The 20,789-nt window shown below is 37.0% G+C and overlaps 1 protein-coding gene across 2 annotated transcripts in view; it reads right to left on the bottom strand.

Moving 5' to 3' along the window:
* Positions 1–3,296: 3,296 nt before the first annotated feature.
* lmnb1 (lamin B1) overlaps positions 3,297–20,789 on the bottom strand; it is a 74,925-nt gene continuing 57,432 nt past the window's right edge. The window contains exons 8-12 of one of the 2 annotated variants that reach the window (XM_067398457.1): positions 13,570–13,795; positions 6,992–7,096; positions 6,705–6,824; positions 6,407–6,505; positions 3,297–6,281 (exon numbers count right to left, since the gene is read on the bottom strand). In XM_067398457.1, coding sequence (XP_067254558.1) covers positions 6,240–6,281; positions 6,407–6,505; positions 6,705–6,824; positions 6,992–7,096; positions 13,570–13,795 — 592 coding nt within the window. In that variant the 3' untranslated portion in view covers positions 3,297–6,239. The remainder of the gene's footprint in view (positions 6,282–6,406; positions 6,506–6,704; positions 6,825–6,991; positions 7,097–13,569; positions 13,796–20,789) is intronic. The other variant, XM_067398458.1, reaches the window with a different exon arrangement.

Genomic DNA, 20,789 nt, shown 5'->3' on the forward strand with positions numbered 1-20,789 from the left:
CCAGATTGCTAGCATGAGTCAAAAGAGCCAACCCCCATGTCTGTACTATGTTCTGCTGCAGAGATATAGATCTGGCAAAACGGTTGCTAGGGTACTCTGTTTGGTTGCTAGGGAGTGGCTTGGCAGCTACCAATGATGATACTCCAAAGGCTGCTTGACAATACAATCCAACCCCCATGTCTGTACGATGTTCTGATGCAGAGATATAGATTTTGCAATACGGTTGCTACGGTACTCTGTTTGTTGCTAGGGAGTGGCTTGGCAGCTACCAATGATGATACTCCAAAGGCTGCTTGACAATACAAACCAAACCCCATGTCTGTACGATGTTCTGATTCAGAGATATAGATTTTCCAAAATGGTTGCTAGGGTACTCTGTTTGTTGCTAGGGAGTGGCTTGGCAGCAACCAATGATGATACTCCAAAGGCTGCTTGACAATACAAACCAACCCCCATGTCTGTACGATGTTCTGATGCAGAGATATAGATTTACCAAAATGGTTGCTAGGGTACTCAGTTTGGTTGCTAGGGAGTGACTTGGCAGCTACCAATGATGATACTCCAAAGGCTGCTTGACAATACAAACCTACCCCCATGTCTGTACGATGTTCTGATTCAGAGATATAGATCTTGCAATTCGGTTGCTAGGGTACTGTTTGGTTGCTAGGGAGTGGCTTGGCAGCTACCAGTGATGATACTCCAAAGGCTACTTGACAATATAAACCAACCCCCATGTCTGTACGATGTTCTGATGCCGAGATATAGATCTTGCAAAACGGTTGCTAGGGTACTGTTTGGTTGCTAGGGACTGACTTGGCAGCTACCAGTGATGATACTCCAAAGGCTACTTGACAATATAAACCAACCCCCATGTCTGTACGATGTTCTGATGCTGAGATATAGATCTTGCAAAACGGTTGCTAGGGTACTGTTTGGTTGCTAGGGACTGGCTTGGCAGCTACCAATGATCATACTCCAAAGGCTGCTTGACAATACAAACCTACCCCCATGTCTGTACGATGTTCTGATGCAGAGATATAGATTTTCCAAAATGGTTGCTAGGGTACTCTGTTTGGTTGCTAGGGAGTGACTTGGCAGCTACCAGTGATAGATAGATAGATAGATGAGTTTGAATGAGTTAGATAGATAGATTAAGTTTGATATAGATAGATAGATAGATGAGTTTGAATGAGTTAGATAGATGAGTTTGAATGAGTTAGATAGATAGATAGATAGATTAAGTTTGATAGATAGATAGATAGATAGATAGATGAGTTTGAATGAGTTAGATAGATAGATAGATAGATAGATAGATAGATAGATAAAGTTTGATAGATAGATAGATAGATAGATTAAGTTTGATAGATAGATAGATAGATTTAGTTAGATAGATAGATAGATAGATTTAGTTAGATAGATAGATAGATAGATAGATAGATGAGTTTGAATGAGTTAGATAGATAGATAGATTAAGATTAAGTTTGATAGATAGATAGATAGATAGATAGATAGATTTAGTTTGATAGATAGATAGATAGATTTAGTTTGATAGATAGATAGAGATAGATAGATAGATAGATTTAGTTTGATAGATAGATAGATAGAATGAGTTTGAATGAGTTTGAATGAGTTTAAATGGCTTAGAAATAGGAATGGCAGTTAAATTGAGTCTGTGTGTTTGAATTTGAATTTTGACAGTTGGACGGAATGTTCAGATCAGCCAAGGCATTTCAATGGAAGTCAATGGGAGCTTTTTCCAGGTTTAATCCGCATTTTTAGGAAAACCGTAAGTCGGATCAGTCTGAAAAGATATAGCAACTCGAGTCAGAACAGTCTGAATGTCTAGTCCGAGTTTGGTGGTTGTAGCTTGAACAGTCTAGGAGGAGATACAATTTAAAATTTAGTCTAAGAAGAATAATAATAACTAGATAAAAAAGTTTGAGGACAAACTTTAAGTTGGCTTGAAAAAGCATAGCCAGAAAGTTTGAAGAAGTTTTAAAAGTTTGAAGTTTGAAAGTTTAAGTTTTATTAGATAGATAGATAGATTGGTAATTGTCACAGATGGATACTATGGAGTTTTTATAGAGTTATTAGCATGTTCTTAGCCCACTTTAGCACTTAGCTAATCACTATTAGCATGTAGCTATTCACTGCTAGCATGTTGAAGTCCAGATTGCTAGCATGAGTCAAAAGAGCCAACCGCCATGTCTCTACGATGTACTGATGCAGAGATATAGATTTTGCAAAACGGTTGCTAGGGTACTCTGTTTGGTTGCTAGGGAGTGGCTTGGCAGCTACCAGTGATGATACTCCAAAGGCTGCTTGACAATATAAACCAACCCCCATGTCTGGAAGATGTTCTGATGCAGAGATATAGATTTTGCAAATTGGTTGCTAGGGCACTCTGTTTGGTTGCTATGGTGTTGCTATGCAGTTGCTAGGGTACTCGGGGTGGTTGCTAAGGTGTTGCTATGCAGTTGCTAGGGTACTCGGGGTGGTTGCTAAGGTGTTGCTATGCGGTTGCTAGGGTGTTGCTATGCAGTTGCTAGGGTACTCGGGGTGGTTGCTAAGGTGTTGCTATGCGGTTGCTATGGTACTCGGGGTGGTTGCTAAGGTGTTGCTATGCGGTTGCTATGGTACTCGGGTGGTTGCTAGGGTGTTGCTATGCGGTTGCTAGGGTACTCGGGGTGGTTGCTAAGGTGTTGCTAGGGTACTCGGGGTGGTTGCTAAGGTGTTGCTATGCGGTTGCTAGGGTACTCGGGGTGGTTGCTAGGGTGTTGCTATGCGGTTGCTATAGTACTCGGGGTGGTTGCTAAGGTGTTGCTATGCGGTTGCTAGGGTACTCGGGTGGTTGCTAGGGTGTTGCTATGCGGTTGCTAGGGTACTTGGGGTGGTTGTTAGGGTGTTGCTAGGGTACTCGGGGTGGTTGCTAAGGTGTTGCTATGCTGTTGCTAGGGTACTCGGGGTGGTTGCTAGGGTGTTGCTATGCGGTTGCTAGGGTACTCGGGGTGGTTGCTAGGGTGTTGCTATGCGGTTGCTATAGTACTCGGGGTGGTTGCTAAGGTGTTGCTATGCGGTTGCTAGGGTACTCGGGTGGTTGCTAGGGTGTTGCTATGCGGTTGCTAGGGTACTTGGGGTGGTTGTTAGGGTGTTGCTATGCTGTTGCTAGGGTACTCGGGGTGGTTGCTAGGGTGTTGCTATGCGGTTGCTAGGGTACTCGGGGCGGTTGCTAGGGTGTTGCTATGCGGTTGCTAGGGTACTCGGGGTGGTTGCCATGGTGTTGCTATGTGGTTGCTATTGTATCCAGGCTGGTTGCTAGGATGATGCCAGGGTGATTTGTGTGGTTGCTATGCAGTTGCCATGGTGTTCTGGGTGGTTGCTAGGTTGGTTTGGGTGGTTGCTATGAGAGTTGATCATAGATAGATAGATAGATAGATAGAGAGATAGATAGAGAGATAGATGAGAAGTGATAGTTGAGAAGAGAGATAGATGAGAAGTGATAGATGAGAAGATAGATAGATTGATAGATGAGTGATAGATGAGAAGAAAGATAGATTGATAGATAGATGAGAAGGGATAGATAGATAGATAGATTTAGTTTGATAGATAGATAGAGATAGATAGATTAAAAAGAGAAATAGATAGATAGATAGATAGATTTAGTTTGATAGATAGATAGATAGATTTAGTTTGATAGATAGATAGAGATAGATAGATTAAAAAGAGAAATAGATAGATAGATAGATAGATTTAGTTTGATAGATTTAGTTTGATAGATAGATAGAGATAGATAGATTAAAAAGAGAAATAGATAGATAGATAGATAGATTTAGTTTGATAGATAGATAGATAGATTAGAAAGAGAAATAGATAGATGATAGATAGATAGATAGATAGATAGATAGATAGATAGATAGATTAGAAAGAGAAATAGATAGATAGATAGATAGATAGATAGATAGATTTAGTTTGATAGATTTAGATTTAGATAGATAGATAGATTTAGTTTGATAGAGTTAGATTTACATAGATAGATAGATAGATAGATAGATAGATAGATAGATAGATAGAATGAGTTTGAATGAGTTTAAATTGCTTGGAAATAGGAATGGCAGTTTAATTGAGTCTGTGTGTTTGAATTTGCATTTTGACAGTTGGACGGAATGTTCAGATCAGCCAAGGCAGTTCAATGAAAGTCAATGGGAGTTTTTTCCAGGTTTAATCAGCATTTTTAGGAAAACCGTAAGTCGGATCAGTCTGAAAAGATATAGCACACTAAGTCAGAACAGTCTGAAGGTCTAGTCCGAGTTTGGTGGTTGTAGCTTGAACAGTCTAGGAGGAGATGCATTTAGAAATTTAGTCTAAGAAGAATAATAATAAGCTTAAGACGTAGATCAGTAAGTTGGCTTTTTCAAGCCAACTTAATAATGCGTTCCCAAATGCAAATTTAAACGTCACAAACAAAGAAGCATTTACAGTTAATCGAAAATGAAAACACAGCACTCCTACAGCAAGCATGCAGCGCGTCAGACTATTATGTAGGACAATTACATCACAGCCGTTGCAAATTATATATTTAATACAATTCATTGTTCTCGCATTTGGCTCGTTTACCCATTTTAACTCTTTTAGGGACCATTCATGTCGCGTCTAACAAAGCATGGAAAACGCGTCGGTACCGCTTTCTCCTTTCCAAAGTATTCGGGCACTGCGGTGGCGTCTACCGTTACTATGCAAACAAGAGCTGCGCTCTCCATGACGAGTTTGTTTCAGCAAAGGATATATGGATTTCCAGAACATCACAAGCAGTAGCTTTGCCACAGCATATTTATTTAAAAATGTGTGTCCGTGTACAGATCTGATCAGATATTCCTACATCTTTGCTGAGCTTTGTTCTGCAGATGGCGCCTCGCGCAGCACTGGACCATTCCGTCGGTGACGTACGAGAAAACATAAAACATAACATACATAAAACATTTTTGCGGTAATGCAACGAAAAATATTTAAGACCTATCGAATCTGAATTTAAGACATTTTAAGACTTTTTAAGGCCTTTTATTAGGAAAAGTATATTTAAGACTTTAAGAGTTTTTAAGGACCCGCGGATACCCTGTTGTAATTACTGTATTGAAGAGGAACACCCAAAAAATATATTCAAATCAACACTTTATTTAATCATTTGAAATATAAAGGCTGCAGCAAAACAAAAAGCATGCAAGTGACAATTCTTAAAAGGTTAAATCAAAATGTGTGTAAGGCTAGTGTTTGTTAGCTAGTACAGACAAAAGCCGTACAAAATCCACTTCAGCATCTCAGCTCTAACCTGATAATTTTTTTTATATATATATATATATATATATATATATATATATATATATATATATATATATAAAAAATACAGTACTTAATCTTGAGGTTTAATAGCTTGCACACTGTAATAACTGATCATATAAGCAGGCAGTGTTTTCAGGGTCTGCTGGCATGACCAATGGCTCAAACAACAATCCTCTATGGAGGAGACGTGCTGCATCCGAGTGCCAATATACAGTAAAAGAAATGTGTTTAAGACCCAAAACTGCAGCGGTTTGAGACTTGGCTGGTATATCCTATCCAATAAACACCCTAGACCTCATATACAGAGAATATTCACTGATCCAACAATGGAGGGAAAAAAAGTCACTTCTCATAAAAAAATAATGTGCTTACAAAACAATTAAGTCTGACAGTTGGAATTGTTCAGTTGACAGGTTAGTTGAGCAATCACGTGCTGCTGAAGAGAAGTTTTAGGCCCTGTGATCGTGTAGTGAATTACTTTTGAACAGCTGCTTTAAATAATGATAAACTTTAACATTATTCAAACTACCATGCAAATATGTCTACTGTCTGTAATAACTTCACTAAAACTATTAGCCATTATAAAAACATATATAAAAAGAGACCTAAAATGCTATCTTATAAAATATAAACATGATTAAAAAGGGTTAGTCACAGAATCTGTTGTAGACAAGTTCAGAAAAACATCCTCAATTACAACTCACACATGGAGAAAAAAAAAAAAAAAAAAAACTTTGGTTCATTAAATTTAAGCTGATAAACACTCACAAAAACTGAAACAAACTGGAGAGATTTTACAAGCATAAATCAAACAACAACAACAACAACAACAAAAAACTCAAAACAGACCACACAGGAAGCTTTATGGTGGTTAAGCTGGCAGCTCTGATTGGCTGAAATGTTCTTCACATGATCAAACAACCGCTCTTGGCAGTACGTGGATCTCCCTGTGAAAATATACAGTGGAACAATGAGCCAGAACCTTATAAATAGCACACACACAAACAAACACATTCAACGACGAGGTTTGATACATGCATTAGATAAAGCTGATGTGTGCTTGATATCAGACCTGCTGAAAGAAATGCTCCTCAACTTCAGCTTCCCTTTCTTCCTCCTCCTCTTCTTCCTCCACTGCAGTCTTGAATACTGTGCTTCTCACAGCTACTTCCTGTAAGGACAGGGACACTTCAAAACAGAACCAATCCTGCCCTCTACTGGCCACTGATGAGCAAATGACTAATGCATGATGAAATGAAATGTCATGATGGATATAAAATAAGAGGTACGATCATATGTAGACTGTATATTTATTTTAAAACATCTGGCTGTGTCACAATCAGATCCACATGGTTCTGAGTTGGTCTCACCTCTCCGTCTGGGCTCAGCAAAACCACTTTAATGTTCTCCCCACTCCCCCATGAGCTCTGGTTCTTCCAGATAAGATCAGCAGGAGGGCTGGAGCTCACGCCTGCATTAGACGCCCAGATCTGACAAAATCAAAAGCATTCACTAAAAACAAAACTACAAAAGAAGACCGAACAGCAGTTTCAACAGAGATTGCATGAAGGCATATGCTGATATTCCCCCACTAATATCCTGTCAGGTGACTGTTTTATTCATAATCAACTGCACAAATATATGAAGTGATATGTACCGTCACTTTCTGTCCAGCCTTCAGGATGTATTTAGCAGTGAATTTATACACCGCAGAAACATCACCAATAGTTCTAGTCAGCTGAAATCCTGCCATGGGTTGATCCTGAAGAAACAAAAGAAAAAAAAAATAATAATAATAATAATTAAAAAAAAAAAATGCAAAAGCTCCTAAAAGAAACCAACAAAAACTTGTGAATTGACACTGCTCTACATATTTGCTATTCCAAAATGCTGTTTCAAAGCAGTTTTAAAGAAAATCATGTTATTTATCTCTTAATATGATCAAGCCATATAGTCATATTTAGCAGATATAAATATACAAAATGCATGTTCTAATAATAGCACAGTTGTTAACTCAGTTACTTTGCCATTGATTCTGGCATAATTTCTGAAGAATATCAAAGGATTTAGGTGACCCTATTAAGTGCAAGAACTCAAAGACTAAATGTTTAGCAGGAGTGAGTTAAGCCGGGGACACACCTAATGATTAGCTGAAATATTCTAAGACTGAACTGAACACATACCGATTGTGTTCTTCTCCGACTGTCAATGATTAAAATCGGCTCCAGTCGAAGGAAACAAACGTTTACGATTGAGACCGCTGCTAAGCAACACACTGTGAAAATGGATGTAAACAAACAGCTGGCGCTCTTCATCTGCAACTATATTTGTGCAGGGAGAAAAAAAACAACAAAAAAAACAAAAAGGAAAAACGTGCAGAATATGGGTAAGATCCTGGCTGGAGAGGCAACATGGACTTTGTTCTCTACAGAGAGAATTTGAGGTGAGTAAACTTTGTTAAATTAATCTATTTTTAGAGCTTGCACTCCGGTGGTGTCGGCCGTTAAGCAACGATAAGCTGCGATCCTCAATGAAGCTTGTTCGACTTGAAACGGCACTGTACAGACCATTAAATTACCACAGAAGTATACTACCACAATGCGACCTCAAAGGGCACTTTAACTTTCGCGATCAAAGGGGCAGGCCTCTTTATATTCTCTATGTATATATTGTATCATTAACTGTTAATTTTGTATCCGTATCTTTCCAGATAAATAATATATATACAAAACATGATATATATATATAAAAAAAAAAAAAGTCTAGTCATTATCTTTATCATTTGTTGCCCCCCATTGGCTGGTGCCCTAGGACACTCGCCCAATCCCGTCTATGGATAATCTGGTCCTGTACCTTACACGTTCAAAGCTTCCGCAATAGCAGCCCAGCTTCTTTACTTATCGCTTCTATTATGGTATTCCTTTGAAGATATGTTGTATTGACATTCATACTCTGGACAACCGGTATGGAAGAAAAACTGGTTGAACTCTGGCAAATGTGTTTTTATGTTGCAAACTTTTGACACCATTTCGCCGCTTATTTACAATCGCCTGACAGTCTCCAAGGAAACAGACATCATCGGTCGCAAATATTATGCTGCCTTCACGTGCTCTCAACGCCATTGTAAAGATGACTTTCCTTGAAAAAAAAAAAAAAAGTCATCTTTTCAAACCCCCCCCCCATATCCTGACTCTGCGCAATTGGACATGATCAGTCGTAAGTATCAAATTACATTCATAATCGGCCTTACAATCGTTAAATGTGTGACCGGCTTTACATTTGGTTTCCAGTAAAGGCTGCAAAAAAAAAAAAAAAAAAATTGTTTGGTTAATAACCCTCAATCCGACTGCGTGGATGGGGATCAGTGTTGGGCACGTTACTTTAAAAAAAGTAATTGGTTATAGTTACTAGTTACTTCTCACAAATAGTAACGGAGTTAGTAACTGAGTTACATTAGAAAAGTAACCAATTACCAGGAAAAGTAACTATTGCGTTACTTTAAAAAAAAAAAATTCAAATGTCAAATATATTTAATATTGGGTCATTCAAGTGGAGTCGGACCAAGAATAATTTATTCTTAGACTTGTGACTCCTGATCCGCTCTTGCTTATGAAATTTGTCTGTACTGTACAACACGTGTTGATAGTCATTAAAGAAAATGTAGTTTCATATTTATGTTTAAATAGTCATGTTATGTTTTAAATTCATTTACTTGATTATGAAAAGTGAACAGCATGAGTAAGATGCATCATAAGATGCGCAATATATTGGGAGTCATGGAGTGGGTCAGACATGATTTTGACCACTTCATTAAGTCTTTAAAGTGAATTTCGTTTTGTAAAAATTGTATCTTAATTTTAAATCAATGTTTCATCAACCAATTGCCTGGATTTAATAAATAAGAAGCAAATACAGCAGACAATGTATTAATGGCAGGCGCGGACGCGATCACTGGCGCGTGAACTGGAGCGCGACTTAGAGAGAAAATGCACATTTGCAGCCGCTGAGTTTCGGTTCATTTAGCCTATAAGTGCGTCCAGTATGCGTAGATGATGAGAGTCAGCAATGTCAACTTCATCTTCGCAGCCGACACAGATTCAGAAAACATTACTTTATTAATAAACAATTAAAATGTCTCCTTGCTGTTTGTCACATTCATAATCATTAATTTTGCCGGTTTTCTGTGGCAAGCTTTATGCGTGCGCTATAGCCTATATTTATTATGGTTTATTCTCTCCAGTATTTAAGATATTAAATTAATATAACTGATTAGTCAACTAATGGCTTAAATGAATAACATTTCTGGAGGTGCTTCGACAGATTGGAGTTGCCGTTTATTGCGGTAGATAGGACCTTCGAACCAGAAAGACAGCTTACATTTGACTAAAAAGGTTGTAGTCTTTATGCTCAACTAAAGTGATATAATGAGCATATTTCCACTTTGAGAAACTCGTCTTGCTCTCGCCTTGACTCGCCATGACTGCCGCACATACTTTAGTCACGAAGACACTGGGCGTGTTTGTTTATTCCAGTGGTTGGCATCCACCAATCCTACAATGTGTCACTGATGTAAACAGGTTAAGTTGTAGGCTACACTTTAGCCAAAATTAATTTAAAAAAGTAACAGACAACGCACCATATGGTAACGGTAACAGAGTTAGTTTATTTAAAAAGTAATGCGTTACAGTATTAGTTACTGTCAAAAGTAACTGCGTTACAGTAACGTGTTACTAGTAACGCGTTACTGCCCAACACTGATGGGGATACAGAAATGCGGAAGTACAATCTGTAGTTTTCACGAAAGCCCTGGAACTGTCAAAAGCAAAACATGTCATCGCGGAGGACTTTTTCTGACAAATAAACTTGAATTTCATAGTCCAAGTAACACTGAGAACGAGTAAACGTTCATTTACATATACTACTGACATTGTAACAATACAAATCAGGTTGAAAATCAGCAAAGTTACACTTTTAAGGGATTGAAGTACACTGGGAGTTATGGGAAGTGTTCCTAGTTCCAGTTGACCTATTATATTGTAAGAGTAATGAATATGCATATCCTCATCTGCATATGATTTCCATATGCTTATTTCCATCCATGTGATAACCTGCTACTGTGTTTAACCCTTGTGCGGTCTTCGTTTGGGGACTGCAGTCGTGGTCTTCGGGGTCTCTGAAGACCCCGGCAACAAAATGCAATTTTGTAACAATATAATATATTTTTTAAAAACCAGTGTAATTTTACTCTGTACAAATGTTGAGTAAAAACATTAATAAACAGTTTTTGGAGGATTTGTGATATCTTTTAAATTTATATAAATAAATTAAAAAATATTTTTTAAATAGGTTATGCAAAAGCAGCTTTTTATGTAAAATTCACTTTATAAAAAGGCCCAGATTTCTAACTTTAAACCATGTCAAATTATCCATGTTATCCACATGAATCAGTGTAAGATTTTTGCCCATCTTTTGGAAAATGCAGTTATAAAAGTAAAAAAAAAAAAACCTATCATTTTTACCAGTAGATGGCTGTAAAGCTCCACTATATGCTATGTGCTATTTGAATAACTGAAATATGTCTTTTTACAAATTTTTTTTTCAGTTGGATTCATATCTAAATGTCATGAAATCACAATTATAACAATAACAATTACTTTGTCAAAGTTTAGCATTTTTTGTACTTAAAAAAAAAAAAAAAAAAAATCATTTTTCAATAATATCAATGTAACCCATAGAGACCCCACTTAGAAACTGGACAAAATCCATTCTCAAAATCAGAAACAACGCACAACACACAGACAGAAATGAAGTGGCACACTTCCAAAAATGCAAAAAACATCCTCAATACAAAATGGACATGCTCACACACGCGCGCACACAAAAATAAAAATTATTTATTTCATTATTTTTATTATAAAATTATTATTGAAAAACTGATTTTGCCCTGCACAAAAAATGCTAAACTTTGACAAAGTAATTTTTATTGTTATAATTGTGATTTCAGAACATTTAGATATGAATCCAACTGAAAAAACACTTGTGAAAAGACATCTTTCAGTCATTCAAATAGCACATAGCAAATAGTGGAGCTTTACAGCCATCTAATGGTAAAAATGTTAGTTTTTTTACTTTTAAAACTGCATTTTTCAAAAGATGGGCAAAAATCTTACACTAAACCATGTCAAATTATCCATGTTATTGACATGAATGAAAGTTAGAAATCTGGGCCTTTTATAAATTGAATTTTACATAAAGCTGTTCATGCATAACCTATTTCAAAAAATATTTTTTAATTTATTTATATAAATTTAAAAGATATCAGGAATCCTCCAAAAACTGCACAAATGTTGAGAAAAAACATTAAGTAAAATTACATTGGTTTTTAAAAAATATATTATATTGTTACAAAATTACATCCTGTTGCCCGGGGTTTCCAGAGACCCCGAAGACCACGAACGTAACAATATTTTTTACACTAACATAAAACAAGATATCACTCCAATTTTTTTTTTATTTGTAGATCTTAAAAGTGTTAACCACCGTAAAAAGTAAAAAAAAAAAATTGCAATTAAACAGTATAGGAGTAAACGGAAGAGACTGAGACGGGTTCAGGAAAGGTCCATGAGCATGATTCTGCTTAGGGTGACCTGAGTTCATGTTGAAGTGCTGCCCATAAAGCTATTGGCTTTGACCAGAGAAATCATTCTGAGAAGAATTATTCCGTAACACTTCACAATAAGGTTTCATTGGTTAACTACATTAGTTAACATGAACTAGTAAATGAACTGCACTTCTACAGCATTTATTAATCTTTGTTCATTTTAACACTTACTAATACATTATTTCAAAAGATTTTATAAAAAAATATTTATCTCTGCCCACGCAAACTTTGGCCTAAATCAAAATCCCTTTAAGACAAGTCATTTCACTTTGCGGCCATCTTTGAAATTCCTCTTGGGCAGCCATTTCAGTCATGCAAGTGCAGCTCTTTGAATGGGGTTAACATCTAATTCTTCAAAGCTGTTCACCAAACTTATGATTAAAGGTGCCCTAGAATTAAAAATTTAATTTATATTGGCATACTTAAATAAGAGTTCAGTACATGGAAAAGACATACAGTGAATTTCAAACTCCATTGTTTCCTCCTTGTATAAATCTCATTTGTGTAAAAGACCTCCGAAGAACAGGCGAATCTCAACATAACACTGACTGTTACGTAACAGTCGGTGTGTACGCCCCCAATATTTGCATATGCCAGCCCACGATTGAGGCATTACACAAGGGCAGAACGTCTGGATGTGCACTGCTGAATAATTAGACTAGGTAAGCAAGCAAGGAAAAATGGCAGATGGAGCAATAATAACTGACATGATCCGCGATATGATATTTTTAGTGATATTTGTAAACAGTCTTTCTAAATGTTTCGTTAGCATGTTGCTAATGTACTGTTAAATGTGGTTAAAGTTACCATTGTTTCTTACTGTATTCACGGAGACAAGAGCCGTCGTTATTTTCATTATTAAACACTTGCAGTCTGTATAATGCATAAACAACTTCATTCTTTATAAATCTCTCCAACAGTGTAGTGTTAGCCAGTTAGCCACAATAGAGTCGTGATAGAGTCGAGAGCTCGGGAGGGGGCAGAGAGCGCACAATTTAAAGGGGCCGCAACCTGAAATCTGCTCGTAATTATGCCCCAAAATAGGCAGTTAAAAAAAATAAAAAAACTATGGGGTATTTTGAGCTGAAACTTCACAGACACATTCAGGGGACACCTTAGACTTATATTACATCTTTAAAAAAAAAAAAAGTTCTAGGGCACCTTTAAATTTCATATTTAAAAATTGGACAACTGAATCATAAAGGTTGTTTCTTATGCTCAAATAGCATTAAAAAGCTTATTTTTAAGGTTGGAGCAGCCAATGCACATGTGCAGTCATAAGCGCGTGTCTCAGAACACTGACTGTTTCTATAGCAACCTGAGCTTCTAACTGCAGCTGCAGTGATGAGTATTGACTGGTCTTTTTATTTAGAAGGCGGGACTTATTCCTCCATATTGCGTGTTGCACTTTTGCCCATTCATAGTAATGAATTCATAGTAATAATCAAGTGCAGCATCTTTCTAAAGTCTTTGCTATAACTACCTAATGCATTAAACCATTTTAACATGCAATCCAGCAAAGTGAAAATACCATTAATGATTTTGTGTGTGAGATTGCAGTTAGAAAAACGCACCTGCTCAGAGCTGTTGTGCAAGCGGATGAACTTGCCATCCACATCCAGCTCATCAATGCAGACATTTCCAGTGGCAGATGCAGAGTGAGCGATACTGACACTGCTGCTTGCCTCGGATTCCTCCACATCCACGCGCTTTCTCTTCCCACGTGTGGTACGAACACTGCGACTGGAGGACGCCCTTGACATCGTCACACGAGAGGAGGGGCTGGGAGACAGTTTCAACCTGACAGAGGAGACCGGACGTTGGCATGAATTCACGATGAGCCATTAAGCTAAATCTAATCGATTCATGTAAAGAAACAAACTACCAGGTGAACAAGAACTTCTGCCTAGATAAGAACCAAGGATGGTCAATTCATTGGGTCTCATTCACTAAGCATGTATACGTACAAATTGTGTGAAATGAGTGTAGTAACGATTAAGAACAAATCACAGTTCACCAAAAACGTATGGCCTTACCTTGTCAAGAAGTCATATAAATATGAAAGTTCATCCTAACATGACTATAATTAAAGTATGTTACATTAATTGTATTATATAAGCCATATATTAAAATTAGGCCTATATAATAATTATTAAATACAATTTAATTTTAAATACATATCATATATGGTGATTATAGTTCAACTATGAAGGTTCTCTGAATAACGCAGATATTAGCATGTACAGCTGGTTCATGAGAGGTCTGTAATCTGAGTCTGTATGAAAGGTGTTTAACTGGAGTTACGTTATAAAGTTTGGATGCATCAGGATATTAATGGCAGTGAACGGGACCAACTTGTTACAGTTGTAACAAGTACACATTATGAAATAAATTTTTCTCCAAAACACGTTGGCCACAATTATTGGCACCCCTAGAATTTTTTTATGAATAGAATATCTCTGAATTTAGCACACCAGGGTGATCATGAACATGAAATTGTCCAGGCATGACTTCCTGTTCCACAGGAGTATAAACATGAGGAAACAAAAAAGGCCAAATTACCTTAATCATTCATCACAATGAGTAAAACCAAAGAACACTATTTTGTGAAGCTCAACAATCTTTTGCTGCACATCAGAACTAAGTGGCTGTAACAAAATAGCTAAAGTATTGAAAATCCCCATGTCCACTATCAGGGCAATAATTAAGAAGTTCCAATCAACTAAAGATGTTACAAATCTGCCTGGATGCACAGTAAGGAGGAGAGTTTGAGTGGCCCAAGACTTTCCAAGGAAAAAAATAAAAATATATAATAATAATAATAATAATAAATAAATAAATAAAAAAAACAAACACAAAAAAAAAAAAAAATCAAACAGCACCTACATCCCCACAGGTTGTTCTGGAGGGTTTCAAGAAAAATCCTCTGCTCTCATCCAGAAACAATCTCCAGCATATTCAGTTGTCAGACACAACTGGAACTTCAAACGGGGCCGGCTTCTATGGTCAAATGAAATAAGAAGAAGAAAAAAAAAAAAAAAGTGGTTGGATCTTCCATCAGGACAATGATCCAAAACAAACATCAAAACAAACACAAAAATGGGTCACTGAGCACAAAATGAAGATTCTGCCATGGCCACCCCAGTCCCCTGACCTGAACCCTAAAGAAGAGTGGAGTGAACGAAAGCAGCAGCACCAACATGGAGCTGGGAATCTGAAGGATCTATAGAGATTCTGCATGAAGGAATGGTCTCTGATCTCATCAAGTGTTCTCCAAACTCATCAGGCATTATAGGTGAAGACTCAGAGCTGTTATCTTGGCAAAAGGAGGTTGCAAAAAGTATTGAATAAAAGGGTGCCAATAATTGTGGCCAATGTGTTTGAGAAAAACATTTTTGATAATGTGATTTTCCCTCCACTTTCAATTCTTTTCCTTCAATGAAAGGTTAGATTTTTTCTAATGTAAGAATTAAAAAGATAAACAATGCAGATTTTTACAGTCATCTTTGATCATATTTACCAAGGGTGCCAATAATTCTGACCTGTATGAAGCCCAAGAAAGTGCATCCATCCATCCATCATAAACGTACTACTCCACACAGCTCCGGGGGGTTAACACTCTGAGGTCTGAAAACGCGCCGGCGCGTTTTGCAGGTTTTTTTTCCACATTGCAGCAAAACAGACTTAAAATACTCTGTCACTTTTTGTCATAGAGACAATATATCAATTGAAACTATAGAATATCTTCTTTTATTTGTATACACTCAGAGTAAAAACAAAATGTTGTGCTTTTTGTAAAATAAAGAAAACTAACATGATGCGTGATCTCTCGTCTCCCTCTGAACGAAGTCCAATCTGATAGCTCTCAGAAAATTAACTGTAACTTAGTGAATACTAATCACAGAAAAATTAAACTTATGTCTAAAAAAACGTTAAGATGTCAGGTTTTAAATCATGTAAGTCAAATCGAAAACAAACCTTCTGTGTTTATGTAATCTGTATGAAAAGAGAGCCATGTCAGAAGTCCGTGATTCAGCTCATTATCCGCTAATGCGGCCACACCCAAGGAGCCAGCGCTATTCAGACGCAAATTCAGAGGCAATACATGCATTCATCGTCTCAATCGTGTATTTATTGTCTTGAAAAGTGTTTATCTGGATGTAAAAGTCATGGTTAGGGAGCTCTAGAAGACATGCAGTTAGTTCCTGTTTACTTTTCTTCTACAGATGAATTTTAGATGAGTTTTTGTTTCTTTAGCGCCCTCCTGCTGCAGTATGTATTGGAAACTCCATTCATGGAATAGCCTCTTCTTTTAGATGAATTTGTGGACTAAAAATGCACATAGTGCCCTCCGACTTCAAGGATGAATTGAAAACACCAGCGCTCATAGTAATGACAGTGAATATTAAATAAAAATAACTCCTCTGTATAGAAAATTGACAAACATATGAGAATCCAATATTTCTCCAAATGTGCATGCTTTTAAACTAAAAGCCTATATTCAGACTCTTTGCATCACAGAAATACATTTTAAAGTATAATATAAAACCATTATTTTATATTGTAATATTTTTCTGTATGTTTCATATATCATGATGAGCTTGAGACAGCACAGAAGGTTTTTTTTTCACAGCCTACCTGACTGAAATGCCTCATTAATATGCAAGTCATTTCAGCTCATTACTATCCAATTCTTTTTTCTCAGGTGAGAATGGCCCATTTTCAGTGGTGATTCACGCCTCCTCGCATTCTGTGTTTCTTGGCAAAAAGTGTCTTACAAAAACTAAATCAATATATTGTTTTATATGAAGGAGTAGGCAGCATAATTTTTACATAATTTTGAAGCAAAAACTCTAGTCTACAACTTCCAATACCCAAAAGTCTTGTGAACACAGATTTACTATACTTTTTTTGGCCTTATATCAGTGACTTAAGTTTTTTTTTTTTTTTCAATAACCACGCATAAATGTTATTCCTTCAAAAACACAAACATGTACATACATGTTCCTCACATTATTGTAGCCTAGTTTGTGCTGAATACAGTGTAATGACACTTTTTCCATTAATATGTTTATGAACAACTGATAAAAGCACAAATGTCAGGGCATGTCAAAACTTCTCCAGGCCCCAAATCAGCCTCTGCTTCAGAAGGCCTTTATTAACCCTCTGGAGTCTAAGCGATGCGTTTGTGTAAGAAAAATATCCATATTTAACAAGTAAAATATCTAGCTTCTGCCAGACCACCTTCTGTATTCAACTTAAAGTGTAACGCCTCTCGAAGTTCAAAACGCTTACGCTACCTCCTATGCCTTCCATACAGAAGGTGTTCTGGCAAAAGCTAGACATTTTACTTTATAACTCGTTAAATATGGATATTTTTCTTACACAAACGCATCGCCGTGTGGAGCATGTTTATAACAGATGGGTGCACTTTCTTCAAGACTAGGTCTACTGTAAAATGCTACATCATTTGATATGTATATTTAAATGTTTTAAACATTGTATGATATCATCGACAAATAAGTGTAAACTATGAATGAAATGAGCCAAGCGCATTTGTAAGTCAAATAGCCACGTTTCTCTTGCGTCTCTCAGAAATCAGCTGTCAAGAGCAGGCTACTATCACCTATCTACCACCTCAACCAATCGCTAGCTCAAACTTGTATGTCAGAGGTGGTTTGTTATGTGTGCACGGCTGCACACTTTTGGATGTATGCCCGAAATCTGTGGGAATGAGTAGAATTACACACCGAAATTCAGACCCAGTCACACCAACACTATTTAGCCGGAGTGAATGAGATGACTGAATGAGGGGCAGTGGGTGTGACAACTTGCTGTCAGAGAGGTGAGCAAGAAAGCGCAGCTGGTATTGGTTTATCAATACTGCAGAAAGGAGTATTGGAATCATTTCAGATATTTCAATATCGATACATCGAAATTTGACAACACTTTAGGCAAACTCGCACTATTCCACAAACCAGTCTGTTTTAAACGTTTTATGCTGAGAGATAAACAGATGCATGTGTGTAAGGAAATGTACAGTCAAACCAAAGTTTATTCAGACACATTGAACATTTTCATTAATACAGTTTATTCACTATAGTTACAAAAAAAAATGGTATTAATATATGACAAGATCTCAGAGATAAACGTGTCAAAAAATGAATCTTAATTATGTCAGATTACATTTAAGCAAAACATGGTCATGTCAAAGAATTTTTGGGTATAATATGTCAGTTTATTTTGCCATCTTCACTTTCATAAATGAACTATAGTGTCCTGCACCCACTAGTAAAATATTTCAGAAATATCAAAAATGTCTGAATTTTTGGTTTGACTGTATATTGTTGAAAGATTATGTGTATTTTCATTATCTTTAGTTAGATACATTTACATTGTGATTGTGCCTCAGATCGATCTCCTGTAGGAGGTCCTAACAGTGTTCTATTGTTTGTAACCCTTTTGTCTTCATGTATAAAGTTCTGTCCCACAGACAGAACTTTGGGTTAAGATGTTTTGAAGGCTGTCACGCTAACATCGCTGCTGATGAACTGTGCTACACTACATTCAATAAATTCTTCTCCCCACAAGAACTCTGGTCAAGCTTACTTTATGTATTAGAGAAATCTAATACATTGGCGAGCCACCCAAACGACTGCACGGCCAAATACAGCAAAATCTAACAATTTGGCGAGCCAGCCAGGAGAGGCTGACAAGAGGAGAACTCACCAACTGCAACAAGAAGTGAACACAGAAGTCTTGGAGATTCTACAGTTTTTATGTTGAAGATCAACAGACTGCATCTGTGGATACAATTTATTTGAATCAACTGGATTCTGTCTCAAATATACTAGTTTGGTGAGTGAAACTTAGCTCTCTTAAAAGAACTTAAAGAAAATAAAATAAAAAAGGAATAATAAGTAGACCAGTAAAATTTGTAGTGTAGTCACACACAGTGTAGCACTGTTGAGAATTTTAGGCTTGGTCCTTTCTTGTGAGTCTGTAGGAACCTTTTAAATGTTTAGTTCATTCTTCTGAGACTGTAGAAGCTATAGAAATAAGGTTTATAGCTTGGCCCTGTTCTCTTAAGTCTGGACTAAACCTTTTTCTTAAATGATTCTTACATTCTCATGAGACTGTAGGAGCCATAGATATGTAGTACAAGGCTTGGGCCTTTCTTGTGAGTCTGTAGGAACCTTTTAAATGATTTAGTCCATTCTCCTGAGACTGTAGAAGCTATAGATAAGGTTTCTAGCTTGGCCCTGTTCTCTTGAGTCTGTAGGAATCATTTAAGGAAGAGGTTTAGTCCATTCTCATGAGACTGTAGGAGCCACAGATATATAGTACACGGTTTGGTCCTTTCTCTGGAGTGTGTAGGAATTGTTTAAGAAACAATTTGGTCCGTTCATTAAGAGATTGTAGAAGCAAAGGCTTGGTCCTTTCTCTTTGTTAAAGAAACAGTTTAGTCCATTCATCCAGAGACTGTAGAAACCATAGAATGTCTTGGAACTAATGTTGCTGCAAGAATTATAATTTCTTGACTGGGTGCCAATTCAGTAGCCACTATTTTAGTTTTGAAATAAATGTTCTAACTGGGTTAGAAGATGATGGCATAAAGCCATGGAACTAAGTTGGTTAGCCTTCCGATGAAAGATACGGAAAGATCTAAAGTAAATTGTCTAAGAGACAAATTCAGTCTTGTGAGCTAGGACTCAAAAAGAATAGAACAAGTCTTTTCAGTCAGAAGTTTTCAGAAATGAAACAAGGAAAATGAATGTTTTGTCTTAACAGTAATATTGAAAACTTGTTAGGACTACAAGTCGAGTCCATAATACACAATTTTGTATTTTGGAAACATGTTTGATTTGTCTGTGTATCTGAAATGGTCAGTCTAACACTAACACCTTTTGTTCTGTTTCACACCTCTGAGGGCACATCTCCTGTACTTGCCATGGCTGAGTCTGCACGAAACAAGGGTAATGGCCCTGCATTGAGACCAACAACAGAAAGACATGGAACAGAACCTCCAAATGTTACTATTGATCAAATGATGGAAAATCTGAATGAATATTTGGACAAAAGGCTGGGACTTAAGTGCCAGGGTGACATCTGCCAGAAGTACAACATTAGGCACTCGGAGAATGGACAATGGGCCTTGCCGGACATTAAAAGGGCTTATGGAAAGATGCAGCGCTCAAGAGCAAACACAAAACAGAGATGGCTTGTCTGTAATTTTGGTTAAACAAATTCAAAAGCATCTACAGAAGTGTGAGACTGACAAATTACTACGTGAGAACAAAGCAGAGAAAGCAAAGGTTCGAGCACTGGCTGAACAATTGCAGAATGAAAAGACAGACAAAGAAAGACTACTAAATGAGAAGACCAAGTTGTTAAATTTGCTTTCCAAACGATTGGAATCAAAAGACTGTTCTGAAAAAAAAGAAAAAAAAAAGTCATTCCATAAGATCTAGCAGCAAAGCAGAACAAGAGTTTCTCTATCCATTCAGTGATCTCCAGAAGAATGAGGATCAACAAGACCTTTATCTGCTTGGAGAAAGTTCCACAGTGAACTCTGACAGCGATGTCAACACACATGATGATATCATAAAGGACAACTTGAAGGTTAGGCTTTGTAGGGCCCGCTCGACAGAACTTACCAATGACTTTATCAATGAACAACATGATTGAACAAAGCTTCATTTGGTCCAAAAGATCCATTTCCTGACAGGAAACACCTAGCCTTAACAGAAGTGATGACGTGACTTCTCTTAACAAAGGACTCTGTCTAAAGGAC

This window comes from Chanodichthys erythropterus, chromosome 10, assembly GCF_024489055.1.
Source record: "Chanodichthys erythropterus isolate Z2021 chromosome 10, ASM2448905v1, whole genome shotgun sequence".
NCBI classification, from domain to species: Eukaryota; Metazoa; Chordata; class Actinopteri; order Cypriniformes; family Xenocyprididae; genus Chanodichthys; species Chanodichthys erythropterus.